Source organism: Ammospiza nelsoni, chromosome 8, assembly GCF_027579445.1.
Source record: "Ammospiza nelsoni isolate bAmmNel1 chromosome 8, bAmmNel1.pri, whole genome shotgun sequence".
Taxonomy (NCBI): Eukaryota; Metazoa; Chordata; class Aves; order Passeriformes; family Passerellidae; genus Ammospiza; species Ammospiza nelsoni.
This window is the reverse complement of record NC_080640.1, coordinates 19,950,887-19,976,621: the sequence shown is the minus strand read 5'-3', so window position 1 is coordinate 19,976,621 and position 25,735 is coordinate 19,950,887. Positions and strand designations below refer to the sequence as shown.

Here is a 25,735-nt window from a genome sequence, read left to right as displayed (position 1 = left end):
GTGGGCATGTAATACGTTTTAGCCATACAAGCAGTTAGTTTCCCCTTGTGTCATGTCAGGTATTTATGCTACAAATCTCACCTGCCAAGAGCAGAAACTTTAGCTGCCCCTTCAGCTCCTAGCCATTGAAATAGGATCTGCCATGTCCAGTGCTAATGAAAATTTTCCTTCCTAAATAAGTGGATGCTGCCTGATTTAAAAAAAAACAGATAAGTGCTTTTTCAAGTACTTTCCCTGTAATTTAACATCCCTTCAAGGTCTTTCTGTCACTTCTCTTCTCGAGTGCATCCCAATGCTACCCTGGAGTGTCACCTCCACCCTTTGTGTCCTTCCCTTCCCCAGCTCCAGAGCTGCAGGAAGAGACAGTGTCCTTGGTGATGACAGTGGCAGGGGAGTGACAGGCAGGCTGGGTGGGGGTGGCTGTTGGTGAGCAAGCCTAGTGACAGGATGGGGTGACTAAGAACCAGCTGGCTAATTAAAGCACAGCAGTAGGAGGAGCAAGGTATTTAAGGGTGCCAGAGAAAAAGAGAGATGTCTCCACCAATTTCTTACACTTCAGCAGCCAAGTGACTGGGCAACACAGTGAAAGGTTTTCTTAACTGTTTCGTGCCTCTCATGGAGTGAAATCAAGTGATTAAGAAAATGGCTCCATTGACTGAAAAGCCTGAATTGAGGTAAGGACACCAGTATGGTTTTTAGTCACAGTTATTCACATCTACCTCTGCTAGACCTGCTGTGAGCTGAACTCCCAGGACTTTATATGACTCTGGTATATGCTAATATACACTGAGCGGGTAGGTCTGGTGGGCAATGCACACTGATTTTCAGAATGTTGCTTTCAATTGGATAGATATTTCTGCTTGCTGATCAGGCAAAAGAGGCAAATCAAGGTAGTCATTACGTGGGTCTGTGTTCTCGTTAAGGGAAATGGGTGTGTCCTTGCCTCCTTACCCTAGTGACTGGATCTTTCTCCTAATTATTTTTATGGGAAAGAGAAATTGAAAGGAGCTCCTGAATGCAGATTCTGAGGCAGCTACTTAAGAGGAAAGTGAAGAGAATGGATGTGGAATTCTCAGCAATATATTAATTTGTCACCTGAGGCAGGAGGAGTCAGAGAGAAGTAAAGATGAGGACTGGTTTCTGGAATGTAACTTTCTGCTATTTCTGGAGACACTTGGAATGTCAGACTGTTGCTGCACTCATCAGTTTGGTTTTCTGCAAGTGTTTTCAGTAGTGAGTAGAGAAGCAGTCACTGAGTCCTTCTGTCTGGCATGTAGGTGACTCTGGAGGCAGCACAGTCCATCAGGACTAGCAGGCTAGTGGCCAGCCTTCTGAGTTTTGCTGAGACCATTTTGTGTCTGATATCCAGGCAGATGAATATAGTCCCCTAGCAATTTTGCTAGCATAGCAGTGCTTCCAGGTTGGAAGAGGTTAAAGAAAATGACCTTGTCTGATTTCAGCTGGCTTCCAACTAGGCTTGTCAGAATGTGTTGGCAGTATTGTATACCTGGCTCCCCGTGTGCTTTGGTTAGACTTAGCTCTGTGTGGTTCTCTGGAGGTTGTTGCAGTTGTTTGTGAAGGAGACCAACTCTCAAACAGATTTTTCTTATTTTGAAACTATAAAAAGCAACCTGTAAGACTGATACTTATAAGGCCCTGTTACACTATGCCACATGAGCTAGTTTTGGATGTTGCATAGGATAGAGGCCCAAATCTTCCATCTTGGTATAAAATAAAACTATCACCTCTATGTATTGAAAAGTATTAGCTGTAGCTTAGTGAGTGTTTGTACAGAGCTTTAGAACAGCTAATGCTGGAAGAGGTTGTAATTAATATTTTGTGTGGCTGCCACAGTGAGCACTCATTCAGGCCTGCACAATTCCTCTGCCTTACACAACTGAAAATCTCAGGATGTGTCTGGAATGGTATAAGATGGTCTGTAGCATTAAAGTATCTAGAGCATCTGTTTTATATCTCAAAGATGCATCAGTCTTCTCTTTAATTTTTATGAAATGTTTGTAAGCTGGATTTGAACTTTGAGACATTAGTCATTCTCTAATTAGTATTTCTACTTACTGCAACTTCCTCTTATTTACTACTTTACTGTTTGAGAGCGTGTGATAAAGGTGAAGACAGCCTTTGTAGTCTTTGTTATACAAAGTCATGCAAGAGAAGCTGCTGGATGTTGTTTAGATGCTCTAATTGATTTGTATTTATAGAATGCCATTCACTGTAGTAAATGCAGTGCAGTGTTTGTGTCCCTCAATCCTGCAGTCAGCTGAATGGGTTCATTGTTATACATAATTAGGGCTTCTGGAATTTGGGTCTGTTTATTTACAGCAGTTGTTCTGCCAAGGCACAAGTGGCCCCATGTCAGAGGTCTGCAGAGAGTTAGGTGCAGTACCCAGAGCACCCCAGCTGCACAGCTCTTACAAGTAGTCTCACAACAGCTTGAACTCAATGAATCCTCCATTTCTTCCAGCTGAAGTACAAAGGCAGCATCCTCTTGGCTAGGTGCGGTCATTGCAGATTGAAAGATTTTCCTTTTGCAACAAAGGTAAATTGGGTGTCATGGAAGGAGTTACCCCCTACCTGTAAATAAATTCCAGTTTCAGCAGTTGTGTGCTCCTTGCCCTAGTTCCTGTGTGAATCTCAGTTGTGTCCTGAACAGTCCCAGGTTGTGGTATGCTGTTAAATGTTTACAGCCTTCCCTGGAGCTGGCAGCCTGAGATCTGTGTCCAGTGAGCTCCCTTTTATAGGATGTACATCAGCTTGTTTGTAAAGTGTTTCCGTCTATGAGATGTGATCATACATATTGCAGATAAATCTGAACAGAAATCTCAACTGCCGCTGCTGTCAAGTGATGTGCTTTGTGTCTTTTGCTAAGATAGAGATGAGACTTTATTCAAAATATCCTGGAAAATGTTGGTTTTCTTTCTGAAGTTTCAAAATGTTCATGTGAGTAGCTTGGGTGTATGGGTGTGGCAGAAAGGCATTTGTTTCTTCAGCTGACACCCACGATACATGGGCCAGGGCTACTGTCACCGTGTCTCAGCCACCAAGACAGAGGGCAGTCATGACAGACTCAGGAGGAAGTCAAAGCCCAGTTACAAGTGTATTTGGAGTCTATTGTCAGGAGAGTCTATTGTCAGGAGAAGAAATGTTTTCACTGTAAGGCAGGAATGTAAGCAGTTTCTTATCCAGAGGGAATGGTGCTAAAGTGCATGTCAAGTCGGCTGTGATCCAAGCAACCTTCTGGATGGCTGTTTTTCAACCCTGAGTCTGTAGCACAGCAGTAGGTTGATGGCTCAAGCAAGAGCCACCTTTCATCCACACAATCTTCCAGGTATAAGTCAGTGTTTTTTAATCAAGGTTTAGTGGCTAGTATGAAATTATTCCAGTCTGTTTCTTTGCAGGGAGGTTCCTGTAGACATCAAGTCACTATCTGAACTAGCACTAATCATGAAATTCGTTTTAGTGTAGAGGTCAGAGGCAGAATGGACAAAAAGAGATAATTTAGCTTTTCAGCCTTGCTGTTCAGCTGTTGCCATGTCAGCTGTAGGCTTTGCTCACTGCCTTTGTGACGTTAAGTGGAGTTTAAACTTTGGCCTGCCGACCTTTTGAAGTCTTCACTATTTGCCAGATTTTAATGAGATGGGTAGCAGCACACTGGCCAATTTCTTTGGGAATGCAATTTCACTTCTGAGAAAGACTCAGAGGTGCAATTGCTTTCTAAAAATGCATGGATAGGGGTGAGTGCAAGGAGGAGGACCTGCTCAAACAGAAAAATTGTGCTGGTGCAAAACAATTTATCTGTCGCTGTTCATTAATATGATTTAGGTTGCAAATGAGAAACAGCATTCATGCCATAAGGGGAATGAGTTCTGGAGCAGGCTTCCAGGAAGAGCAGTGGAGGTGGGAAATTTTAGCAGTTTTAAACTGGAATGTGAAGTGTTCTTGCACAGGGTTGTATGACACAGTTGCCTGCAATAGCATGGGAGTAGGCTGGATGACCCAGGAGATTCTTTTCTGCCCCCTGCTCCACAAGTGGTGACCTTGAACTGAGTCAACTCAGGTTGCAGTAAACTTTGTTTACTCTGAAGCTGACTGACTGTAAGATGACTTAGTTCAAAAGCATCTCGGAATTCTTAAAGCCGTAGCTCCTAGTTTACATTTTCTATTTAATTTTTGTTATTTAGAGAGGTACATTCCTTATAAATTGCACAAAAACTGGCACCTATGCCCCAGATAATTTAATTTGCTCATTTGGAAGGCAGCAGACATGCACTATATTTAAAGGAAAAGAAGGAAGCAGTACTGCATTTGAAATGTGCTGTGTTTGTTTATCATAACAGCTGTAAGTTCAATTATTTATAAGAACGCCTTATCCAAGCTGGTGTGTAATGATGCCATTTGTTTCATTTAGTAAGCTTTCAGTGCTCTCTCTCTGCTGTCTTAACACTTGCTGAAGAGTGTGTGGAAGCTGTTGTCTTGTACAGAATTGGTGTGATTATTCTATGTGCTCTGCTTGCTTACTCAGGTTTTTCATGACTTTTATTCTTAGGAGCATGATGTCTTCTGAAGGAATGACAGGACGTTCTTTAACCCTTAAAATAAAAATGACAGACAACATATTTCAGTATTCCAGAATAAGAGAATAATGATAGTTGAAGACAGAGCTGATTGCCTGGGTTAACCTGAGCTGCCTGCTCTATTCTAAGTTATTTTTTTCTCTTGTCACGTTTTATATGATGTGAGGTGAGAAGTGCACAGGAGATGTGTTTTTCTAGAAAGTTCCTTTAAGCAGAGGAACATGCTGGTAGGAGGCACTGACTGCAGTGCAGCTCTTTGCCCACTTTCCAGATTTGGGACTCTATATTGCTGACATTGCTCATTGAAGAGGAGCATTTTGGTCAGGGACACTGATGGCATTGTGAGAAAGGGGCTGAGCCAGGGTGAAACAAGTGAGTGCTGCCAGTGATGTGTAAGACCTGACCAGGTGAAAAGTAAGTTTTGTGATTGCTAATCATCCTTTTAGTCTGAAAGCTTGCAATTTTTCTGATAGCCTCGACTCGTACTTTATACTAATATGCATAAGAATTAGATTTTTCATTTAAATGCATCCACAAAGCACTTAAAGCTCTTCTTGTATTTAGAGAGAAAACTTTGAAAATGTGAAAAACTTGAAACTGAGAAAAATAAAGGGGTCTACATCTCAGGAATATAAGGGATAAGCACAATAAATTTTGAATGTTCATCTCATGCATAGCAATAGGTTTAAAATGCTATGTGAGTCACCAGAGCTGTCAGTAATAACAAGGGAAGAAAGGAAGTTACTTTTCCCCACACTCACATTAGACCACCAAAAATAACGACTGCCCACGACTCTTAGCTGAGATACCAGTGACCTAAGAGCATGTGTCCTTGCTCAGAACTATTAATGAGCTGTTTGTTACCCCTGCCTTTGTAGGGGGAGTATTCAAACCTTTAGAGCATGTGAGATAATCCAGACAGGCTGTACAGAAGTGGTTGCCACTTATCTGCATTCCTCCTAAATAGGCTTCTGAACATGCTGCTCTCTTTTCCACACCAAGTAGGGAAGGAACTGCAGCCTTGGAGAAATGTGTTGGGGGTGAAAGGGAGGAAGGAAAAGTTAAACATCTGTCTAGAGGTAGGACTGACCTGGCAAGGAGTTGGTGGATGTTATATATGGACATTGGCATGTTCAGGGTTACAGCTGCTGGTTTATGCCCTGAGGAATTCATTACCTTTCATTGTGTTTTGCATGTGTACAGCTTTGAAGCCCTTGTTGCTATGTCTGTTGTTTCAGGAAAGGCACTAATTCCAGGCTGGCAAGGACACACTGGTTAGCTGGTTGGAGCAGGGAGCTGAAAGGAGACATGTAGGGGTTTTGCTTTAGAGTACTTTTTCTTTTTTTCTTTGCCTGATCTGACAACAGGGAGTTCACAGTTTTTAACACTGACATGAAGGACCTCATTCTTGGTTCCCTTTGAAACACTCCCTTCTGAAGTATTGCGGTGCATACTGTGTGTGGCTGCAGGAACAGCTTTGCCATGTGTACAGAAAGTTCTTGAGGGAAACTGGGAGCAGCAAATGATTCCAGACCCACCTGTTTCCAGGGACAGCCTGTCTGCCCAGCCTGGCAGGGACTAGTCTACCTAAGGATGTACCATCCAAATGTCCATAGCACCCTGGCTTACAGCATGTGCCTTCCCAGCTGGTACAGGCCAGTACTTGGCTGCACCGGCACCATGGAGCCAGATGTGTTACCTGGCTGGACTGTCCATCTGATGCCAAGAGCAGCCCTAGGACTGGGATAGGCCTAATGGCACTTCAGTTTGTGCTTTGGATCAAGTATGTGGCAGACAGGTAGAATAACTCTGTAGCCCTGATGCAATGAAGTGCTGCAGCATTTCTCAACTCCAAACATGCACTGTCATTTTGTCAATTAAACAGGAGTTATTTCTACTTGCATGCAGCAGATCTGTGTGCAGATTCTCAGCTGATCAAAATCAGCTTTTAAATGAGTTTCTGGAGTTAGACCAATGCAGGGACTCAGGATTGGTTACTCTCAGCCTGAGCATGCTGAATCCATTCTGTGTATGGGAACTCGCACTAAGCACAGGTTTGAGTGCTTGAAGGAAGCTGATTAGTTTCACAGTAAGTGAACACTGGATGCTTGTTATTTTAATTGAATTCCATAATTGCTAGTAAGTGTGGGGATATGTGGAAAAGTAATTTTTCCAGATCCAATCTAGATCTAATGGGTTTGTACCCATCTTCCATTTAATTTTAGCAATCTTCTTTAATTATTGCTTTGGTTTTTTCCTCAAATCACTTGTTTGTAAAAGGTAATTTAATCTATTAATGCTAAATAGTTATGCTTCTTTTTGGGGTGATTTTTTTCCTAAATGCTTTTCTTAATGCAGTGAAGGTCAGTGCTTTGCACTGTAAGCAATGTCAAGACTTGAATCAAAAAGACATGATTGAAATCAGAGTTTTATGGCAGTTGTGATGTCACTGTTTCCAAACAAATGAGACATTTTAAAAGGGTGAAGAATGTGGACATGAGTTTAATTGCTCCCTGTTGTGGGAGGGGAAGTGTTGCTGTGGCATTGCAGCAGCAGTGGACCCTGCCTTTGCCCAGACATTATAGCCAGTAAATCCTCTTTCCTCCCCTGAAAAGGTAATATATTGAATTATTTTTCCCCACTCCTTTTTAATCTTGCATACCAGAGGAAAGCATTGCAACCTCTTGGGGATGCTTGGAGTGGAAGAAATTCTGTGCTGACTTGCATGAAGCCCATGGGGAAGGCCAGTGCTGAGTTAGAACACCTGGGTATCAGCAACCTCTCAGCTTCAGAGAGAGATTGTTCCTAAAGATGAGATGAGATTCACTGCAGTGTTGCCCCTTCTTGTGCTTCTCTTCTGGCCCATGGAATGACTGGTATTTATCCCAGTGAGTTTAATATGTATAATTTTTCTATGGGTAGAAAAGCACAATGTTGCTACAAATCTCCTTAAGCAGGATAACATAATTTTAGACTGCTTCTTTTTGAATTGCTTGAACTAAGGCATCTTTCTGGAATGCAAACATACAGAGATCAGAAGGACCATTATTACAAAGTATGTTTGTCCACATTTTCAGGCTGTGTCAACCATTACTATTTCAGGGACTCACTTCTAATATGAAATGGTAGAAATAAAAAGCAGATACTGTATGGGCAGGCAAAATCAGGCAGCCTTTCTAGTTGGACTCAGTTTTTGTTGTTGGCTGATTTTATACTGGAACCCCCACTTTACATTGTATTTTTCTGGGACCAACTTGGAGCTAGGCTGAATCCTGCTGAGGATTCATGAACCCACAATGTATATCTTATGTGGGTATTTTAGTGAAGGAAATACTTAAACAAATAAGTGTTGGCAGCTATTCCTAGGGTGGCTTGCTGGGGAGCCCAGATATTGTCTCATTTTATAGTCTCATCTGTTACTTTTCTTGCTTGTTGGGTTTTCTTTCCTTTTCAGTGTCTGTTGAACATGCTCATTATATTCTGGCTGGCATGAAACAAATGCTGGTTAAGAAAGGAGATGCTTGAGGCAGGAGAACAAATTCAATTCCCTGAAGGGAATTTTCATCTCTTACAATGTTCCACTGCTGCCTCCAATTCATGTAAAAGGAAAAGTATTTCCAACTCTGTTGTTTGGTTTCTTGTTTCGCCAAGCAATTTTCCCTATACTCCTCAGTTTGGGCTTCTTGTATTTGCATGATTTTGTGATTTCAGATGCATATTTCTATTGGTGTCATGAAAGCCATTAATTGTCTGGAGCTGCACTTGATCTCACTTTATTTGGGGCTAACTTTTTGGTGGGGGGAGAGGTGGAGATTGGAACACAAAATTAAAGGACTTTTAATTCAACCTAGGACCTTTAGAGAGTTGAGCAATCTTGTCAAACACACTTTTTTTTTTTTTTTTTTTAGAAATGCTCTGTGGCTATTCTAACCACCAGTCAGTGACATTGAAACCTGTTTGCTGCAGGTATCAGGTCCCCAGACAAGTGAGGACAGATAGGTCTCACAATTGTCCTCGACAGATTGGCATCACCATGAAAAGTGACTTTTTCTTCTGATCCCCATCTGGTACTTTTTCTCTTGGGTTGACAATTTCACTGCCTTTGGTAACAGGAGAATTAAAGCTTCCAGCTTTCACCTTTCACTTACTGGAGTCTGATGCTGGAAATATCAGCAATACTGCACAGCTGGAAATGACTGGTGCAGAAGTTATAATATGCATTTTAACAAGTGTATCTCTTCTGTATCGTTATATCTTTCAAAGGAGAGACTAGCTTTGATATGAGCAGCAGATTGCCTTGAAATATGGAAAAGCTCTAATTTGAGGGTTTTAGTTTAAAGCTTTTAGTGTCACTTTGATTTCGTAAAATTCAAAAGGTGATGCACAGTTTATGTCTTAGAAACCAGTCAGACTTGAACTTTGCCCTTTATAGACTCTTAGACTTAAATTACTATCTTTCAATTTCACATGAAGATTAGTCTTAAAGTCTGGGAGCAGTGCTTGTATTGGATAGAAATAATCTTTAATTTATTATAATTATCAGCAAAAAAAAATTATATGGTGCTTGACATGAATCCACTTGGCATTTGAAAGTAATTTTTTAAAAGATACTATGACTGTTACCTTGACTCTTGTGGTGAATGTTCAGCATTGTGTCCAGGGCTGTCTGGACAGACATGAAACATAATGTAATCATTCTGCCTTTCACTCTAAACAGACATAAACAAAATCCAGAAGTAGAAAAGGCAAGTCCCTCTGCCACAATGAGCTCTGGTAAGTCTGTGTTGTTTTCTACTTGCACTCTTTGGTGTTCCTTTCTGTTACTAGTAGTATTCCAGTTTGTTTCTGATGCAATTGTTCACATTTGTTACTTGAATTTTGGCCCAAAAAGTAGCTAGAAGCATCTTGAACTGGAGTAGGTCCTGTAGCTTATTTCAGTGTGGAATATAAGAATTCAAAATTATTGATAACCTGAAAAAATCATCTGAATTTGATATATTTTAGTAGAGATGAAAACAGTTTGACATATGGATAGAAAAAAAAATCAGCTGTTCAAAGAAAAACAAGGCACTGGGAAATGCGAGCTGCTTGGAAAGAGGAAAACTTCTGGACTTGTCTGGGTAACAGACTAAAACAGGGTGAAAAATAAAGCAGATGCCAGACTTGAAGAGAGATCTGTAAGATCTGTAGAATGATATTCCCACTTAATTTTAGCATTCAGCTGGGGTATCATGTCCTGGTTTCGGCACAACATTTTGAAAAAAATGTGAGCTATTTGAAAAGAGTCCAGAAAAACATGACCTGGGAATTCAGTGTAAGCACTGAAAAGTGTACGGGCTGGTAAGCACTGGAGCAGGCTGCATTAGGGTGGTGCTGGAAGTTTGTAAGAACACATTAGGCAAACAATGGTCAGGAGTGACAGAGGTAGATTTGTTTCATTCATATTCAGAAACAGGGCTTTAGATGAGCTTTGGAGCCTCTTTCTAGCAGTGTCTCCTGTGTTTCCCTGAATTTACATGAGCCAGTTTTATTCTCGTCAGCCGAAGACCTTGTAGACTTGCAAAAATCTTTACTGAAAACCACCGCATTTGTCTTATAGAACATGAAGAAATTGATGTTGCAAAAACTGTTGTCAATGGGCTGAGCAGCAATGGACAAGAAAAAGGTGGGTGAAGATCTCCAGAGACACCTCCAGAGCTCCTCCCGCATGTCAGCTGCTGATGTGCTTGATTTTCCCGGAAATTCACTGCAGCGGGGGCTTCCAAATTCAGTTCACTTGGCGACTGACACAAGAAAAGTCTTGTACTGCACCGTGCTAGTAACAGCAGCATTTCTTAGCTCAACAAGTGTTCTTTGTCTCTTTAAAGTGGCAGGCTGGCCTTGGCTCTTTGTGTATTTTTAGTGCTGTGTTGAGGAAAGCTGTACGCTACTTGTGAGCACCTGCGAATCGGTGTCTTAGTGAGTTGAGACAGCATGGGTGTGTGGTGCCTGTGTGTGAGCTGTGTTAACTTCAGGGAGAAGTGAAGGTTTAAGTTTGGGATTAAACAGCAGGAACTAACCATTTAAGTGATGAAAAAAATCTAAACAACCCAGTCTTCATGTTAACATCAGCGGGTTTGCAGTGTGCTTTATAGCATTCAGTTTTGTGGAGTGACTGTGTCTGTTTTGGCAGGGTGAAAGTATGTGGGTATGGACTGATTTTCTGTTGGTTTAATTTCCTTTCTTTTCCTTTGATGCCTTTTTATAGTGGTTAGTATTTTGACTGCATTGTGGATGGATGAATTCAGTCAGTTTCAAAGCAGAACAGAATCAAGATTGTTTCCTAAGCCACAGGCTGTTTGATTTGGGTTCTCTTGTATTCACAGGGTCTCTGCTCAGGAAGAAATGTGGAAAAAGGGATTGATTTGGCTTCCTCTTTTATAAAAAAAAATTAAACAAACCTATCAAATTAAATACTAATAATTTTATGAGTTTTGAAAAAATTCTGTTAGGCTCTTTGCCCAGGCTTTTGATGCTTGAGACCCCTTTTCTAGGTTGTGAAATCTGTGCTCTCCAGTTTTGCTGGGTATCAGAAAGATCTGCCACAAGAGGGGGCGTACACACCACCTGATGTCAATGTCTGCCTCAAAGCTGGCCCAGTGCTCAGTGTTAGTCTGTAAAGTATTAGAGATGTGACTCCTCTTGCTCCTGATTTTACAGGCATGAGATGGCATGGAATATGACAAGACATTTAAAATTTTCCAGAAAATACATGCAGGAGACAGGTTCTATAGAAGAAAATCCTGGCTCTGCAGAATCAAGAACATTACTCAAATTATGCTGGTAGAGTCATGATATACAAGATGTTTACCTTGGCAGCTCCTGTTGAGCTTCACCTGTGAATAGTACTTTTTCACGATGACCCCTCTTTGTACCCATTGGTTTGAACAGTTTTGTAACAATTGCTAGAATTTTGCATAGTGGTCTGTGTGGTTTCCCCAATGTTACCACATATAGTATAATTAGTGTGCTAGCTAATGAAGTCGAGTAGAAATCTCTTCAATTTACTGTTTATATGGATGGATTTTTTTTTTAAAATAGCTATGGGACCTTTTTCAAGATTACTTTACTTCCTTCTGTTGTTGAACTTGTAAAAAATGAGCCATGAAATTCAGAATTAATGCAATGTGGCTAGTTTAATGTTCTTCTCTCAGCCTTTCAGTACTTGGTTTGCTTTTTTCACTTTATTTTGTTTTTGTTGAACCATATTAATGTTTTACTTAACATTTTTATTTTTGCATGTAGTGTACCTCAGTTAAATGATTACACTAAAATTTTTGGTGGCTTCTAAAAACTAATGCTTCCAGATTCTTTTTGCCTGCAGCATAGTGGCAGTCAGCATTAGTTAGTTAGTCCATTCAGTAAGCAGTTCTGTATGCTGCATAAAACAGACACATCCTGAATTAGCGAGAATGAAGGGATATTTTTAACAGTTGCATCATTGCTCTTTAGACTGCTTTTGTATTTGAAATTTCCTGCTATTGTGTCTCCGAGTACATTAGAAAATTTTGTGGCATGCTTCCCAAGCTCTGTTCTTTCCTTTTTGGATGTGCCATTTACACTTTTGTGTTTGCAGCCGTTGACGTCCCTTTATGTACACGTTCTATTTCTGCCGTTAAAATAATCCCTGTGAAGAAAGTGAAAAGTTCTCCTCACCTAGTGCTGCCTACAGGTATCTTCTTTCCTCCCCTGCCATGCCTTAGTTAGCCATCATTGTCTCTCTCCCTTTATCATTGTCTTTCTGCTTCACCCACATGCTTTGGCTAATTCTCAGCTTCATGCTCCTCTCACTCCTCCCAGAGCTGCAGATTTCATTGGTAGGTAATGCAGTTAGCTCTTGTGACACAATACACTGTTCTCAATTATGCTGCTCTTCTGCAGACCTAATTGTCTGCTTGAATCTGGGATCACTGTAAGCTCTTCTACTAATGCTCGATTATGAAAAATATTGTTACTATTATTATAGACTCATTTTGAACCAAACTCCTGAAGAACCAAAGAATGTTTCCCGCATATCTTTGGTTTTTATGAAAACAAATGGTTCAAGCATAGTTCAACATAGGTGGTATGGTTTTGTTTTTCTGTACATGCACTGAATTTAATCCACATGTGAATGAGTAAGGATGTTAGGCTGTCACCCTCTCCCCAAGAGCATGCTTCCCTACTAGAAGTACAAGACGATGCTTGTACGTTGCTGGACAGTCAGACTAGTGTAGCTGATACTGCTTGTCTCTCCTAATCTGTCACACATGTGCTTTGTGGGACTAGTGCAGTGCTAATGTTCTGTTTATTACTAGCTGCTGGATTTCTATACTGAGCAATTCAGATTCTTGTTTTCTGTCATTTTTGAGGGAATACATCATTACAGACATTTGTTTTCATCTCTCAAGGTGAGATAGTCTGGCAAGATTTTATTTCCATATATTTTCAAATAATTTAATCTTTTTTTTTAAATTCAGAACATTTTTTTTCTGACTCTTATTCTTTTGGTTCAGTATACAGGTTTAATCTGTTGTATGGAAAATTTAAAAAAAAAAAAAATTAATTCCCAAATTTGATTCTCCTCCAGTGTGATGAAGATACTGTTTTGGCATGTCATATGTGTTGAGCTCTGCTTCTATTTCTCTCCAGTGCCTGTGAAGCAAATGTAGGCATGGGGTTGTAGGAGGACAGCTACCCTGTACTCTTTGGGGATGTTTATATCAGGCCCAGTGACTCCCAACATTGTGTCCATGCTTTGCAGTTACCGCACTCTTAAAATTGGATTCTTGGAGCTTAAACCTTTGTCCTTGGTTTGAAAGTGAGTCCATAGAGTCCTTGGGCTCTGTGTTGTGATAGCCAGAACTGCACTCTTGGGCAAAAGGAATCCTGACCCCACCTGAATCACGCAAAAATCAGTCAGAGAAGTCAACTTCTATTTCACCAGGAATGTGAGTGACCTTAAGCTGTGATCAGCTGTGGTATATTTAAGGATGAAACACCTTTTGATGTGTCTGGGTGGATAGTCTTTCCCCTCACAGAGGCTGCCTCAATTCTGCCTCAGTTAGCTAAGGGCTGAACTATAGGAAAGCATCCTCTGATTTCTTACTCCATCCTTTCTATAGTCCTAAGTATGGATCTAAAACTGTGCTTTTTGTGAAATCCCTAAAGCATTGGAAGCCTATGTAAGGGCTTCAACAGTGGAGCTTCCAGAACAGAGGGCTCTCAGTGGGAGCCTGGAGTCTGGCATTCATTGAGTTTCTCCTCTTACTGCCGTTGTTCATCTGGCATACTGATGTTTCCCCATATTGTGGCCTCACTGGCTGTGGTTTGCATGATTTGCAACCTAGCCAAGGTGTTACCACGGTCTCTAGGAATTGTACTGATGTGGGTTTGGTGGGGCATTGCCTTGCTGAAATCAGCCAGGGAATACTGATATGCACAAGTGTGGGCTGTTGTCTGGACAATAAACAACAGCCTTTGCCCCCTCTCTCCAGTGTGAAGGCATCATTTTTGTTATAATAGCAGTTCCTGGAGAAGAGCTGCATCCTTCCCCATGCAGAGATAAAAGGATCCTCAACCCACAGAAATAGAAATTATTGTGTTGTTACTTGTGTAATGCAGCATGCACTCAGTACCTCTTCACACTCCCTGTGCAGTCATGGTAGGGCTGGTGCCTCTGTGGAGGTAAGTGAAGTCTGATGGCAGCTGCAGGGTCACTAATAGTGCATGAGAAGAGGAGGTGATGTGTTTGTCTATGGAAATAGCCTAGAGAAAAAAGACACTTTTCAGGCTTATGATTTCCAGAGATACCTTAAAGGAAACAGCTCTCCAGAAAGATGTTAAGTAGGAGGAGAAAGAGAAGTAGCTTTGAAGGACTGGTTTGTTATTACTTAATAGGAGGACAGGAGGAGAAAACCCAGATCATGGACTGAAATACACAAAGGTAAGCCTGCACAGAAGTTGTGCTGAATTGTGCCTCAGCAAGGATGCTGGCATGATCTGGTATCTGATCATGATCACAGGTTGATCTGAATAGGCATGTGTTAAATCTCCTACTTTCTGGGATTTGGGTTCCTGTGTCAGAGGGTGAAACACTGCAATGAAGTGGGGAGATGGCAGGAAGGTGACTTGCAGTGCCTTGCCTTTAGATCGGATTCAGCATCGTTAGAAGATTTTATCTTCCAGTGGTCAAAAGTTTGGGGTTGTTTTCTTTTTCCTGTTTCAGTCCTCCACAAAAGGCATTTTTAAGCTCTGGCACACAAAGTTTGTGCATTATGTCACTGGGACATCCCTATAGAAGTGCTAAAGGCGTAATGGAAGACTGTCCTTGCTAGCACAATATCTCTGTAAAAAGTAGAACAAATAGAGCAAATGGCCCTGTGACCTTTGGTTCAAACACTCCTTTTCCCCCCTCCCTCTTAGCTCTGTTGCACCAACTCAGAACTTAACTGCTGCATTCATCAATTACATGAATATAAAACTGCTTTGATTTCTCAATGCTTTAAATACAGAGCTAATCTTCATCTGCACAAACATTACTAGATTGATTCACCTGGAGGCAGCCATGCTAAAATTACTCTGGCACTCTGATGGCTCCTGATAGCTTTGCATCATCCCTTTCTATGTGTTTGTTCTGTGCATGTGCATTTCCTGTAGAAATGGATCCCACAAAAGTCTGCAGTGGAAAAGGAGCTGTAACTCTCCGGGCAACTCCATCCTATGAAGGGAATCGGAATGTCACTTCACCATGTCCTCAGGATGCTGAGCAACCTGAAAGTAAGTGGTGGAAGGTTAACTAACATCTGTTACTCACAGTAACCTCAAGACAGGTCAGTCCAGGATCTTGGGCTTACTTTATAATTATATGCTTTAAAGCCCAGAATTCCATAGCATAGTTGGAAACCTCTTGCAAGGAGCAGACCAGTAGAGAGAGTGACTCCTAGTGCCAGTTTTATGACCGCTCAATCATTGACTAAAGTTTGTCAGGAGCACCAAAAACTCTCAGTTCTTTTCTTTCTTCCCCTCCCACCCCCACTGCTCCCAGGGCAGTCTGTGTCATCTCTTTTTACCCCAGGCATGAGGTGGAACAGAAGGAAGCTGAGAAGTGCTGCTGCCCCTGCAGCATTCAGCTGGGTTGTCAGGGAAGTGGGCAAAGCGTCCCCCAGCCGGACAGTGTTGCTACAGAGCTCTGCTGCCTTTCAATAGCAGATGTGTAATTACTTAATTGTGGGAGACAGGCACAGCATAGCAAACCTGGCCAGTGTCGTGGGGCTGGCAAAGAGGATGAACTCCCAAAGGCAAGATGCCGTTAAAGGGGAGGGGGTAAAACGTGCTCCTGAAAGCAAAGCATACATTGTTTCTGACTCTATTGTTGGAGAAAGGGCAATTCCATTAATTCCAGCCCTAAGTGCCACTTTCTGGTCTGTCTTCTCCTGTTCTGCTCCACCCATGACCTATCCTCTTTTTATGCTTGCCTTTCTCTCTTTCTTCACTCCTACCCCCTACTGTTGCCTCTCTTCTTTCTGTTGATGGCTTCATAAATTTCCAACAGCTTGAATGGCAATGGGTCCATTACTATGGAAATCAGTTCATTAATACTTCTTTTGCTGACTCTCTCGATTGCTTTATGAAATGTACTTTGGAGCTGGAAGAGCTTTGTGCATATCACTTAAACAGCAAAATGGGTACAGGGTGGGGAGGACCCCAGTGAGAAGCAGGTAAATATGTTATGAGACCACTGCATGTAGCTGCAGGGACTGGCTTGTAAAGTGATGTTGTATCTTATTACACCCTACATGCACTTAGTCTGCAAAACTTGGTCTGTTTGTTGGTCCTCCGTTATCTCAATCACATATAGTGATATTGTTAAGGATAGCTATGTCTTCATAATCTGAATACAGGGTCCCTACATTTCCAGTAATTTGTGGTGTCTGGATGTCAAGCTGCAGCTTTAGAAAGTAGCTAGCTGGGCAGCCTTTTTGCCTCTGAAATAAGAATGTCAATGAACAATTGTTTCTTCATTGCTCTGAATGAATTGCCTTGTGTTTACAAAGGTCAGAAACAAGGAGGACATCATGTTTAGGGCTGGTCTCTATGGTAATTACACAGCCCTGTCAGAAAGCATTTTATGTGTGAAATGAAGTAGCTTGACTCTTGACTTCAATTGGTACATGTTTTCTGGAAATGTAATGGTTTATTTTTTCCCCCTTTCTTTTCCTCTATGCCTATCCTCCACCCCCACCTCCTCTGTCCCTCCTTTCTGTGGAACACTTAGGTCTGGAGCCAGAAAACTCAGATACAGGTATAAACATTGGCTGCTTCTGTTGTTACTTCCGTTGCTTATTGGAATTATTTCTTGTTGCCTGGGGGGAAAAAAGAAAGGGGGGGAGGGGAAGGAAGAAAAGCATCCCCTCCTTTCACTTATCCTACAACTGGAGGGAATCTGTGATCTGAGTTTTCTTTCCCCTCGCAGATGACTGGAAGTCGTCGTCTCACTCTGATGCCAATGGGGATGCCCAGCCATCTTCTCTGGCTGCCAAGGGTTATAGGAGTGTGCGTCCAAACCTCTCTGCAGAGAGCAAGCCACAGGTAAGCCTTTCTTCTGTGACCCTGAGGTGATCATCTGGGTTCAAGCACTGAATTCATGATCAGGAGTCCTGGGCTGAACTGCAAACTTGACTGCAGATGGGTAAGTTGCTGTGCCTCAGCTTTTTCTGCCTTTGAAATGGGGGCAGCACCGATGTCAGCAAAGTGTTGTGGAGCTCATGTATTCAGTATTTCCTCAGTGGATGAAGGAGGAGGACAACGCTATTTGTAAGAAAAAAGGTGAAGTAACCGTCTGTAATTATTTTGTATTTTATGCTGGTTTATTTCCTAGAAATTGCTGCAGGCTGAATTCAGAGTTACATCCTACATTAAAAATAAAATATTGGGGAAATGCCTTTCAGTTTTTACACTGTAACTGACAGAAGCCAACAAGGGAAAGGTTATTTGTATGTGAAGGTAAATGTTGAAGTCAGTCTGCTGAGAAAAGTGCAATGCCATCTTTTTTTTTTTTTTTTTTTTTTTTTTTGGGGGTGCTCAGAAGCAGTCTGGAAGCTGGTAAGGAAACCCTTCATTAGAAACTGGATTCTTGTGTGAAACAGAGTCCCTTTAAAGCCCAGTGCCCTATCAGTGTGGCTGCTCCTCATCATCAAGGTCCCTTTAGCAATGCTACAGACTAGGTACTGTAAGTGAAAGTGGGAAAGGAACAGCTCCAATGAAGGTGTGGGAAGGAGCGGCACCCTAAAGAGAGACCCATTTCTGCTCAATACTTAGAGCTGTCCTGTAGCCCTTTCCTGGTCTTGTTGATGAACAGAGTTGAGCGCTGGTGTACATAATACTTGTCACAGCAGTCTCAAGAACTACTGTTCAAACTGAGCTGAAATAGAAGAAGTTCTAAAAGGAATGAACCTATTCAGAGGCAGAAGCCTTTTAGAACAGCCCTAACCAACCCACTTCTTCACTCCCTTATGCTTCAGGAAAAGGGTGGGAGGGGCAGAGAGGCAACATGAGGACAGCAGATTTTGGAACAGCACCTGTAATTTTATGAAACTTTTCTACATCTATATCCATATAACAAGAATAGGTACTTGCCACAACTTATCATATATGGATGACTTTTAAAGGATGTCTCTTTCCAGATTTATATGTTGCAAGCTGTTAAGGCATCTTCATTCTCTGGTTTTGACTTTTTAGCAGTGGTTTAGGCAGCCTTTGCCCATAAAGGTATGACAGTGGGGTGTTTGTAAAACCTACTTTCACAGTCTCCAAAGGGTTAATTTGCAAAGATCCAGGGAGCTGTTATTCACCAGGTGGGTATTCTCTTCATTCCAGTAGATTTTTGTTTTCAGCTACTAGCAAAAAAGTAATAAATAAAATGAAGCCTCTGTATTGTTATTTTATCTCAAAACAGTTTGGCTTTCAGAAAAAATTCACTGTAATTGGAGATGCAGTAGGCAGATGATTTGGAGTTAGCAAGCTATATGTTACCAAGTACCAAAACCAGTAAAGCTTTTCTTATTATTTAGTAGAAGCAGGATTTCTCTCTTGGTGATCTTGATTCTGAAGGCAAATTCTGATGATCTCAGTTCCTTAAAAAACTGTAATTTTTCTGGTCTTCCTGAAAGCTTTTTCAGGATGGAAAAATCCTAAAGAGAATTGAAGAGCTGGCCTTTAGAATGAAGAAATATTCACTTTTTATTTAGCCAGCTATAGTAGGCTATAGCACTCGCATTGGCAATATTCATTTTTCAGCAGTGCACTTAACATGCAGAGATGGCCTAGAACTCTGAATTTGGTTTTGCAGTTCAAATGTCCCCAGTGCTGGGAAGTGTTTAGTTATGCAGGCATGAAACTGAATTTAGTTAGCCATGATGTTAAATCTTGACTGAGGCTTTCCCGGGGCATGGTGAGTGTAGCTGTGCAGGCCTCTTGAAACAACACAATAGTGAGAATTATTGAGAGCAGAGAGAGAAACACGTAGGCAGGGACTTGAGGGCTGGGTTAAGTTTGTGTGCTGTGGTGAGCTGTGCTGAGAAAGAATGTGTGGGACGATGGATGTGAGTGGCCTTCCAGATACTGTATTTGCTTTTTATTCTTGCTGTATTAAAACCTGCTTAACCCAAGTCTAATGATCAAATTCGTTCTGAGAATTTAATTTTTTTCCTTCCTTTTTCCTTTCATTTGATGCTGCTTCCTCTCTCCTTCCTACCTTCTTGACTTTGCCTGATCAGGCTCCTCCCCGTCCTCCTCTTCCCAAAGAGGAAAGCTTTGCATGGCGCCCTCGCACTGACACTAAAGCGACCAACCTGTTGCCAGTGCCCATCATGGACTGTGTGTACCTGAATGCACCCAAGCCTTACTCACAGCGTGCGTCACCAAACACCAGTGCACGCTGTTATTTGTCATCACCTACCCCCTACGGGGCTGTCCCCATAGGGAAGCAAGGCTTGCCAGCAGGGTGTTCTCCCACTTCAGGCCCCAAAGATGAGGTGCATGCTGGGCAGCCACTCTTGGAAAGTCACTCCTCATCAGGTGCATCATCCATACAACTCAACCCTGTCAGGGCAGATCCCAGTAGTAAGGCTGGAATGAATTCCAGTCATGAGACGAAGGCGGATAAAAAGGTCAGCAAACTATATGTAGCTTGTTTATCTAACAGCACTTGCTCAGGCGCATCTCAAAATTCCACTGGCACCACACATGACCCAGCAGCCAGCACCAGTTTGGGCGCTGAGCTCACTGAGGCACCAGCCACCAACATTGTTCCCTCTGTAACAGACACTGAAAAGTCTCTTCCTGCTGCTCCTCCTCCTCCTATTCCTCCCAGGCCGTACTTTTACATTGTCCTCAGCAAAGACGCAGTTAGTTATGGTGCAGGCCAGCCCTCCCGGACTCAGCCGTCACCTCCGCAAGCTGTGAGGGACAGAGTGCTAGAGCCCCAGAGCACAGCTGCCACAGAGGACAGGATGAGAAAAGAGCCTTACCTTACTCAGCAGCGACAGCCACCATACAAGGCAATGGGACGCAGCATGGTACATGTTTTCTCCATAACCTTGTTTTCTTTCAGCTGAGCAAACAGTTCTTTAATTCGTTACAATGTTCCCTTAATGCTTTATTCCCCTCCTACCTTAATTTCTCAGCACTTGTTGTGCTGCCCTGAGTCTTGTGGTCTTTTACTTGATAATATTTAACACATATGTGTCCCCCTCAATGTTGATCTGTGTGTCTGTGTGTGTGTGTGGTGTTTGTAGGGAGTTTGGTTGAACTGGCAAGGATCTTTCTATTTTAGGGACATGTAACAGAAACAAGCTCTGTAATGTATAATGGTTAGAGCTTCTCAAGTGATGGTGAATGCTGAGCTGTTCTTTGTTTGATTTAGCCTCACTACAAAGAACTGGAGAAGAGGGGTGGTGAGGGGGAATAAATATTTTTGTGAAAAAACATTGTGTTCATAGAGGCAGGGCTGCAAGCCTGAAGAAGTATGTCTCCTTAAGGAAAGATGATCTTTGTATCATTTTGGGTACATTCCTTGCATGGATATGGCTGCATTAGACTAAAGTAACAATCTCCCCCAGTGCATAACAACGCCTTGTTTCCAACAGGATGCCACTGCCACCACCTCAGCTCAGCCTGGAGTTATAGTAGTCCCCCTCCTTCAGGTTAATCCAGACAGACAGCAAGAAGGCAGCTCCAGCACTCCACCACCGCCTCTGGTTCCTTTCGGGCAAGGCTCCGTAATCCCTGCGATTGTTCCTCCTGGCTCACCCTTGACTTTTCCAACTCTTGACGATTTCATTCCCCCACATCTCCAGAGGGGCTCCCACCATAACCAAGCACCCTCCACATCTGGCACATTACCCTCTGTTTACCCGAAACTGCCATTCTTCTCATCACCACCTTCACTTGTCCCTCCAGTCACGGGGGCTTTGCACAGGGGCTTGAAGCCTGAAATCACTGGAGTCATCTCACATACAGTAAGCTTGCCAAGTACCCTCCTCGCCCTTTTCCTAAATTTGTATTCCTGGATTAAAATTACTTTCTCCTTGCAATACTAAACTTGAGGGAGGAGTGATGACTCACTCCCTGCCAGCAGCATGACAACTGAAACCGTGTTTGCATCCTGTGCTAGTGCATGCAGTTTGCCTGCCTTGTGCAGCTTTGAACTTTCTTTTGACTTCTTGCAACATTTGACTGTCTCCCTTTGTGCCCATTCTGCTGGGTGATGTACACCTTAAAAATCTTCACAGGATCTGCTCAGAGTAATGAATTCTGCATAAACTGAATAGCTGCAACTAACTGATCTTTTCAGGCTCTTTTTATAGCATCCTTAATTGTGTTTGAATAACATTTAAAGCAGCAACAGCAGGACAGTTAAAGGTTAGGGCTAGGTTTCTGTTCCACTTGGAGCCACAAGACCATATGGTCTTCACACAAATCCCTGATAAAATCAGTGTAAGATTGCTGCCAGTATCCAATGACCTACAAGTTGTAAGATCAGTTACTGTACTAAGAGTCCTCCAAGCATGGAGGTGCTATGCAATAGATTAGGCAGAGAGTATTTCTTCATTTGGCAATTGCTTGTCTTTGAAAATTGTTAATAATTCCGTCCACAAGAGTTGGAACTTGGACTTCACTGTGTTCTTCTTGAGTTAGATTTTGTTTCTCTTTAAGCTCATCACTCGCTTTTTTAAAAAGTCATTGAGGACAAGGAGGAAAAGTGTCTCTCAGTTAAAATTGCAAAAAGTACCTTCTTGTGCTGAAAGTCTTATAGCCACCTTTTATTTATGCTTGCTTGTGGGGACAAAGTAGAAGTTCAGCAGAAGCTTCATTCTCTCATGATGATACTTGCTCTGCCCTTTGACTCTATACAGATCTAGCAAACAGGCACGTGGGCTGGGGGAAAGTAAAAAACAACCAAGGATGATATTTTCAAAAGTTCTCATCTTTGGCCTTTCTATTTTTATTAAAATTGGTAGGGTTTTTATTGCAGAGGGCAATGAATGAAAGTTTGGATTTGGTGTTTTGGTTTTTGTTTGTTTGGTGTTCTTTGTTTGTTTGTGTTTTGTAGGAGTTTTTTGAGTGTTTTGTGGTTGGTTTTTTTTTTTAATGGAGTCTATCTGCAGATTCCAGAAAAAAAGCAATCAGGAGGCATCCAAATCACAGAGGAGCAGTGGAAATTTTGCTGTACCTGACTTTCTTGAGATGCGAGTTGAAACATTTTTGGACATGCTCTCTTCAGACATGTAGTCACCAAGCTGTTTTCCACAATGATTTAAATGGTCTTTGGTCTTTGTTCACCCTCTTTGGTGACTTCACTGGGGCTGCTGAGCCTATCCTGAACCAGCATCCCTCTTCTTTGGGGGATTTTTTATTTGTATTTTAGTTATCAAAGTGAAGCTCAAAGCCAATTCTCACACTTTTCCCTGACTCTTCCTCCTTTTGCTAATTGCATTGTTTGGAATATTATTGCAGTCAGCAAAGTGGAGCTGCCCTCTCTCTAGGGGACATCTGTTCATGAAGACCGTTGGTTCTTTTCTGTCCCCATGAAGCATCTATGGCCTGACCAGCTGCTGCTCGAAGCAAGATCACCTTTATCCAACAGAATAAGATTGTTCTTCCTCATTCCCCCTCCAGGCTGGAAAGGCTGTAGGTGCTTGCTCTGATTTTGGCCAGTTGTCACTATGATTTATCTTTGAGCTCTGGTGCCAGGTCTGACTTTGGCCCCTGTTCAGTCCCCTGCCTGATGCTGTAAGTCCTTTCATCTGATGCTGGTGTGAATGAAGGGCACTGACTTGCAGTTGCACTTAGCCAGAAAAGCTGGATGTAGGGATTTTTCTGGAGCAATATTCTGGGCATATTCAAGGCTTTTTTTAATAATGATGAAAATACCCTTGAATGCTCAGCTGATTTTACAGATCAGTGGCTTGCAGCATTGGAGTCCAGCCGTGGAGCAGCAGGAATTTGGTTTGCTGTCCCATATTCTCTTTGTTTGGATGCTCAGTCCCCATTAAGGGTAATTGTGTGTCCAAATTCCTTAAGAGGCTTTGAAAAATCTCAGTGTAAGCTGATGCACACACAGTCTTTAGTCATCATCCCTTCTTTATCTTAGCCACCTTACCACCACCAGAAGTCCAATATCCATGGACTGAGGCTTTTCAAAGGTGAGCTAGGTTTCAAAGTCTCCCTGCAGACACAGCCCGTATTTCTACAGAGCAGCCAGAGCAGTGGTGATATCTATCATAGGTGGGTTTGAAATAAGCAGATAACGGAGCTGGATGCTTTAGGAGAGCAAGAGCAGCTGGCTATCTGTGCTCCAGCAGCAAATCCATCTTCCTTACTAGAGTCCTACTTGTGTACCCTCTGTCAGTTCTGGGGCCTTTTTATGTCATTACTTTAATCAGGTAGGTATCACATTGTCTCCTGAGTGACAGTGCTGACTTAATTCCTTCATTTGGACTTTTCTTACCAAACCAGCTGCAGTAATACTGTTTCATTCCAGAATTGCATGAGTTTTGCATGTCTGACTTGCTATGAAAGGAATACTCTTGGAACAAATGTTTGTGTGTGGATGTATCAGGGGAAAGATGTCTGCATCTTCCCCCCTCCCCAAACTAGATTTGCTCATTTCTGACACCTTATGTTTGCTCCAAACTGTCTGCTAGATGAACTTAGTGCCCTCTTTTGGGGTTGGAGTTGTGAAACCCAACACCAAATAACTATAGTACTGCCTTAGCAAACTAATTTCATTAACAATGAGCAGGATATGTACAAGGAGCAGGGTAATACTTGTGCTTATGCCTTTTATACTAAAATTTGCTGTGATTATGCTTCTCATTCAGCCTAAAATGTTGGGGTTTTTCACGGATTTTCCCAGTGTTGCACCACTGGCATGCTGCTAATCATGTGTTGCTCTTCTTTCCAGGACCCAGGTCCTGTGCTAAATGAAGTGCCCCAGCCTGGCACTGACTATCCAAGCTCCATCACTTCCATCAGCAAGTCTGCCTCTGCCTATCCTTCTACCACAATCGTCAATCCCACTATTGTCCTGTTGCAACACAATCGAGGTAAGGAGACTTGCATAGAGATAATTTTGGCTCAAAATGACCAAACTGTTATGCTACAAGGAACTGGAGAATGTATGTGCTGTTGATAATTAGGTCCAGATTACTAAGAACCACCAAAGTTGCATCAGAATAGTTTTAGTAACTGGAACATACAACAGGCAAGTGAATTTTTACTGGTTTTTCTGATTAAAACCTGTGGATCAGAAGCTCTTTGAGGCTGAGGAGAGGTTTCTAACTGGGCTGTGGACATATGAATAAGCTATTGCAAGGTAACAGCTGTCAGGTGTCTTGTCATGGTGGAAAGGGTTGTATGCTCCTGTATATCTGTCTGTAGAAACAAGGTAGCTTGTGGTAGCTTGAAAAGGTGATGTGCTACTTCTCAGCTACTGCAGTGTAAAGGCAGCTGTATTTTCTATTACTGTGGGAGAGATTTGACCTCTGAATTTGTAGCAGAATTTACTCAATAGTAAATAATCTACTTGCTCACAAGTTTGATCTTGGCAATTTTTTCCTCTTCCTGTAACTGGATCAACTCAAACTCATATTGCAGTAATCCTTGAGCTCTGGATTTGCAAATGAGCAAAACAGCTTCATTTGAGAACTCCCAGGAATCAACACCTTTCTCACACAAGCTGAATAGATAGTTCTATCTCTTTACCTCTGGATTTGGAGGGAAACTTTGCTCCTCCTTTTTAGTTCTCCTGATGGCTGGCATTACCACAGCTCCTCATTTCATTGTGCAGCACTAAAGACTGTAGCTTGTAACAGGGCACAGAGATGCAGTACAGTTTGTTTTGATTTCTAGTGGACTTGGGAAACTCCAGGAATCTAGCCACTATTGCTGTGGCTTACCTTTTCTAAGGCTCAGAGTGCTGACCCCTGCTTTTACCCAGTCCATGTAGGGGTTTTTTTGCTATGTGGGCAGCTATTGGGTGAACATGATGTGTAGGAGCAGCTTGCCATCAATGGTCAGCAGAGCAGAGGGCTGAGGCTAAAGATCCAAGTTCAGAAATATTGGTGGGAGAGCTACACTGAGGAGAAATACCAGTCTGTCTTGCTGAAATGATCCACTTAGTACAAATATGTGGTGAAGGTGGGTTCCTCTAGAAAACAGCACACACCTGGAGGTTTGTTACTATGGCAAACTTGCTTGGCAAGTGTTCTAGGCCACCCCAAAGCACAGTTATTTCCTGTTCAGGCATTGCATGGCATGGTTTATCATAAATACATAACAGGTGTGTTTAATGTATTAAAGTTTTTTAATCTGTGCTCTAACAACATGAGCTTTCAAAACTGTTTGTGCTTTTTATGTCAGTAAATATTTTATTCTCTTCAAATGGCTTTCATGCTTTAAAGAAAAGAGTAAATTGCTAGGGAATTAAAAAAAAAAGCAGAGAACAGAGTGCTAAGCATTCTTGTTTATTCCCCTGTGATTTGGGTAAGTCATTTGGAAATCCTTTTAGGAAGCACTAACTTTAGAGTGGTGAAACCTGCTGAGAGATACCACAGATACTC

The 25,735-nt window shown here is 42.1% G+C and overlaps 1 protein-coding gene across 6 annotated transcripts in view; it reads left to right on the top strand.

Annotated features, from left to right (window-relative positions):
* Positions 1-505: 505 nt before the first annotated feature.
* SORBS1 (sorbin and SH3 domain containing 1) overlaps positions 506-25,735 on the top strand; it is a 71,906-nt gene continuing 46,676 nt past the window's right edge. For 5 of the 6 annotated variants that reach the window (XM_059476959.1, XM_059476956.1, XM_059476960.1 and 2 more), the window contains exons 1-9: positions 506-674; positions 9,310-9,365; positions 10,192-10,257; positions 12,208-12,303; positions 15,270-15,389; positions 16,888-16,914; positions 17,086-17,201; positions 20,759-21,130; positions 24,079-24,220. In XM_059476959.1, the coding sequence (XP_059332942.1) occupies positions 643-674; positions 9,310-9,365; positions 10,192-10,257; positions 12,208-12,303; positions 15,270-15,389; positions 16,888-16,914; positions 17,086-17,201; positions 20,759-21,130; positions 24,079-24,220 (1,027 nt within the window). In that variant the 5' untranslated portion in view covers positions 506-642. Of the gene's footprint in view, positions 675-9,309; positions 9,366-10,191; positions 10,258-12,207; positions 12,304-15,269; positions 15,390-16,887; positions 16,915-17,085; positions 17,202-19,387; positions 20,189-20,758; positions 21,131-24,078; positions 24,221-25,735 lie in introns of all 6 variants that reach the window. The other variant, XM_059476955.1, reaches the window with a different exon arrangement.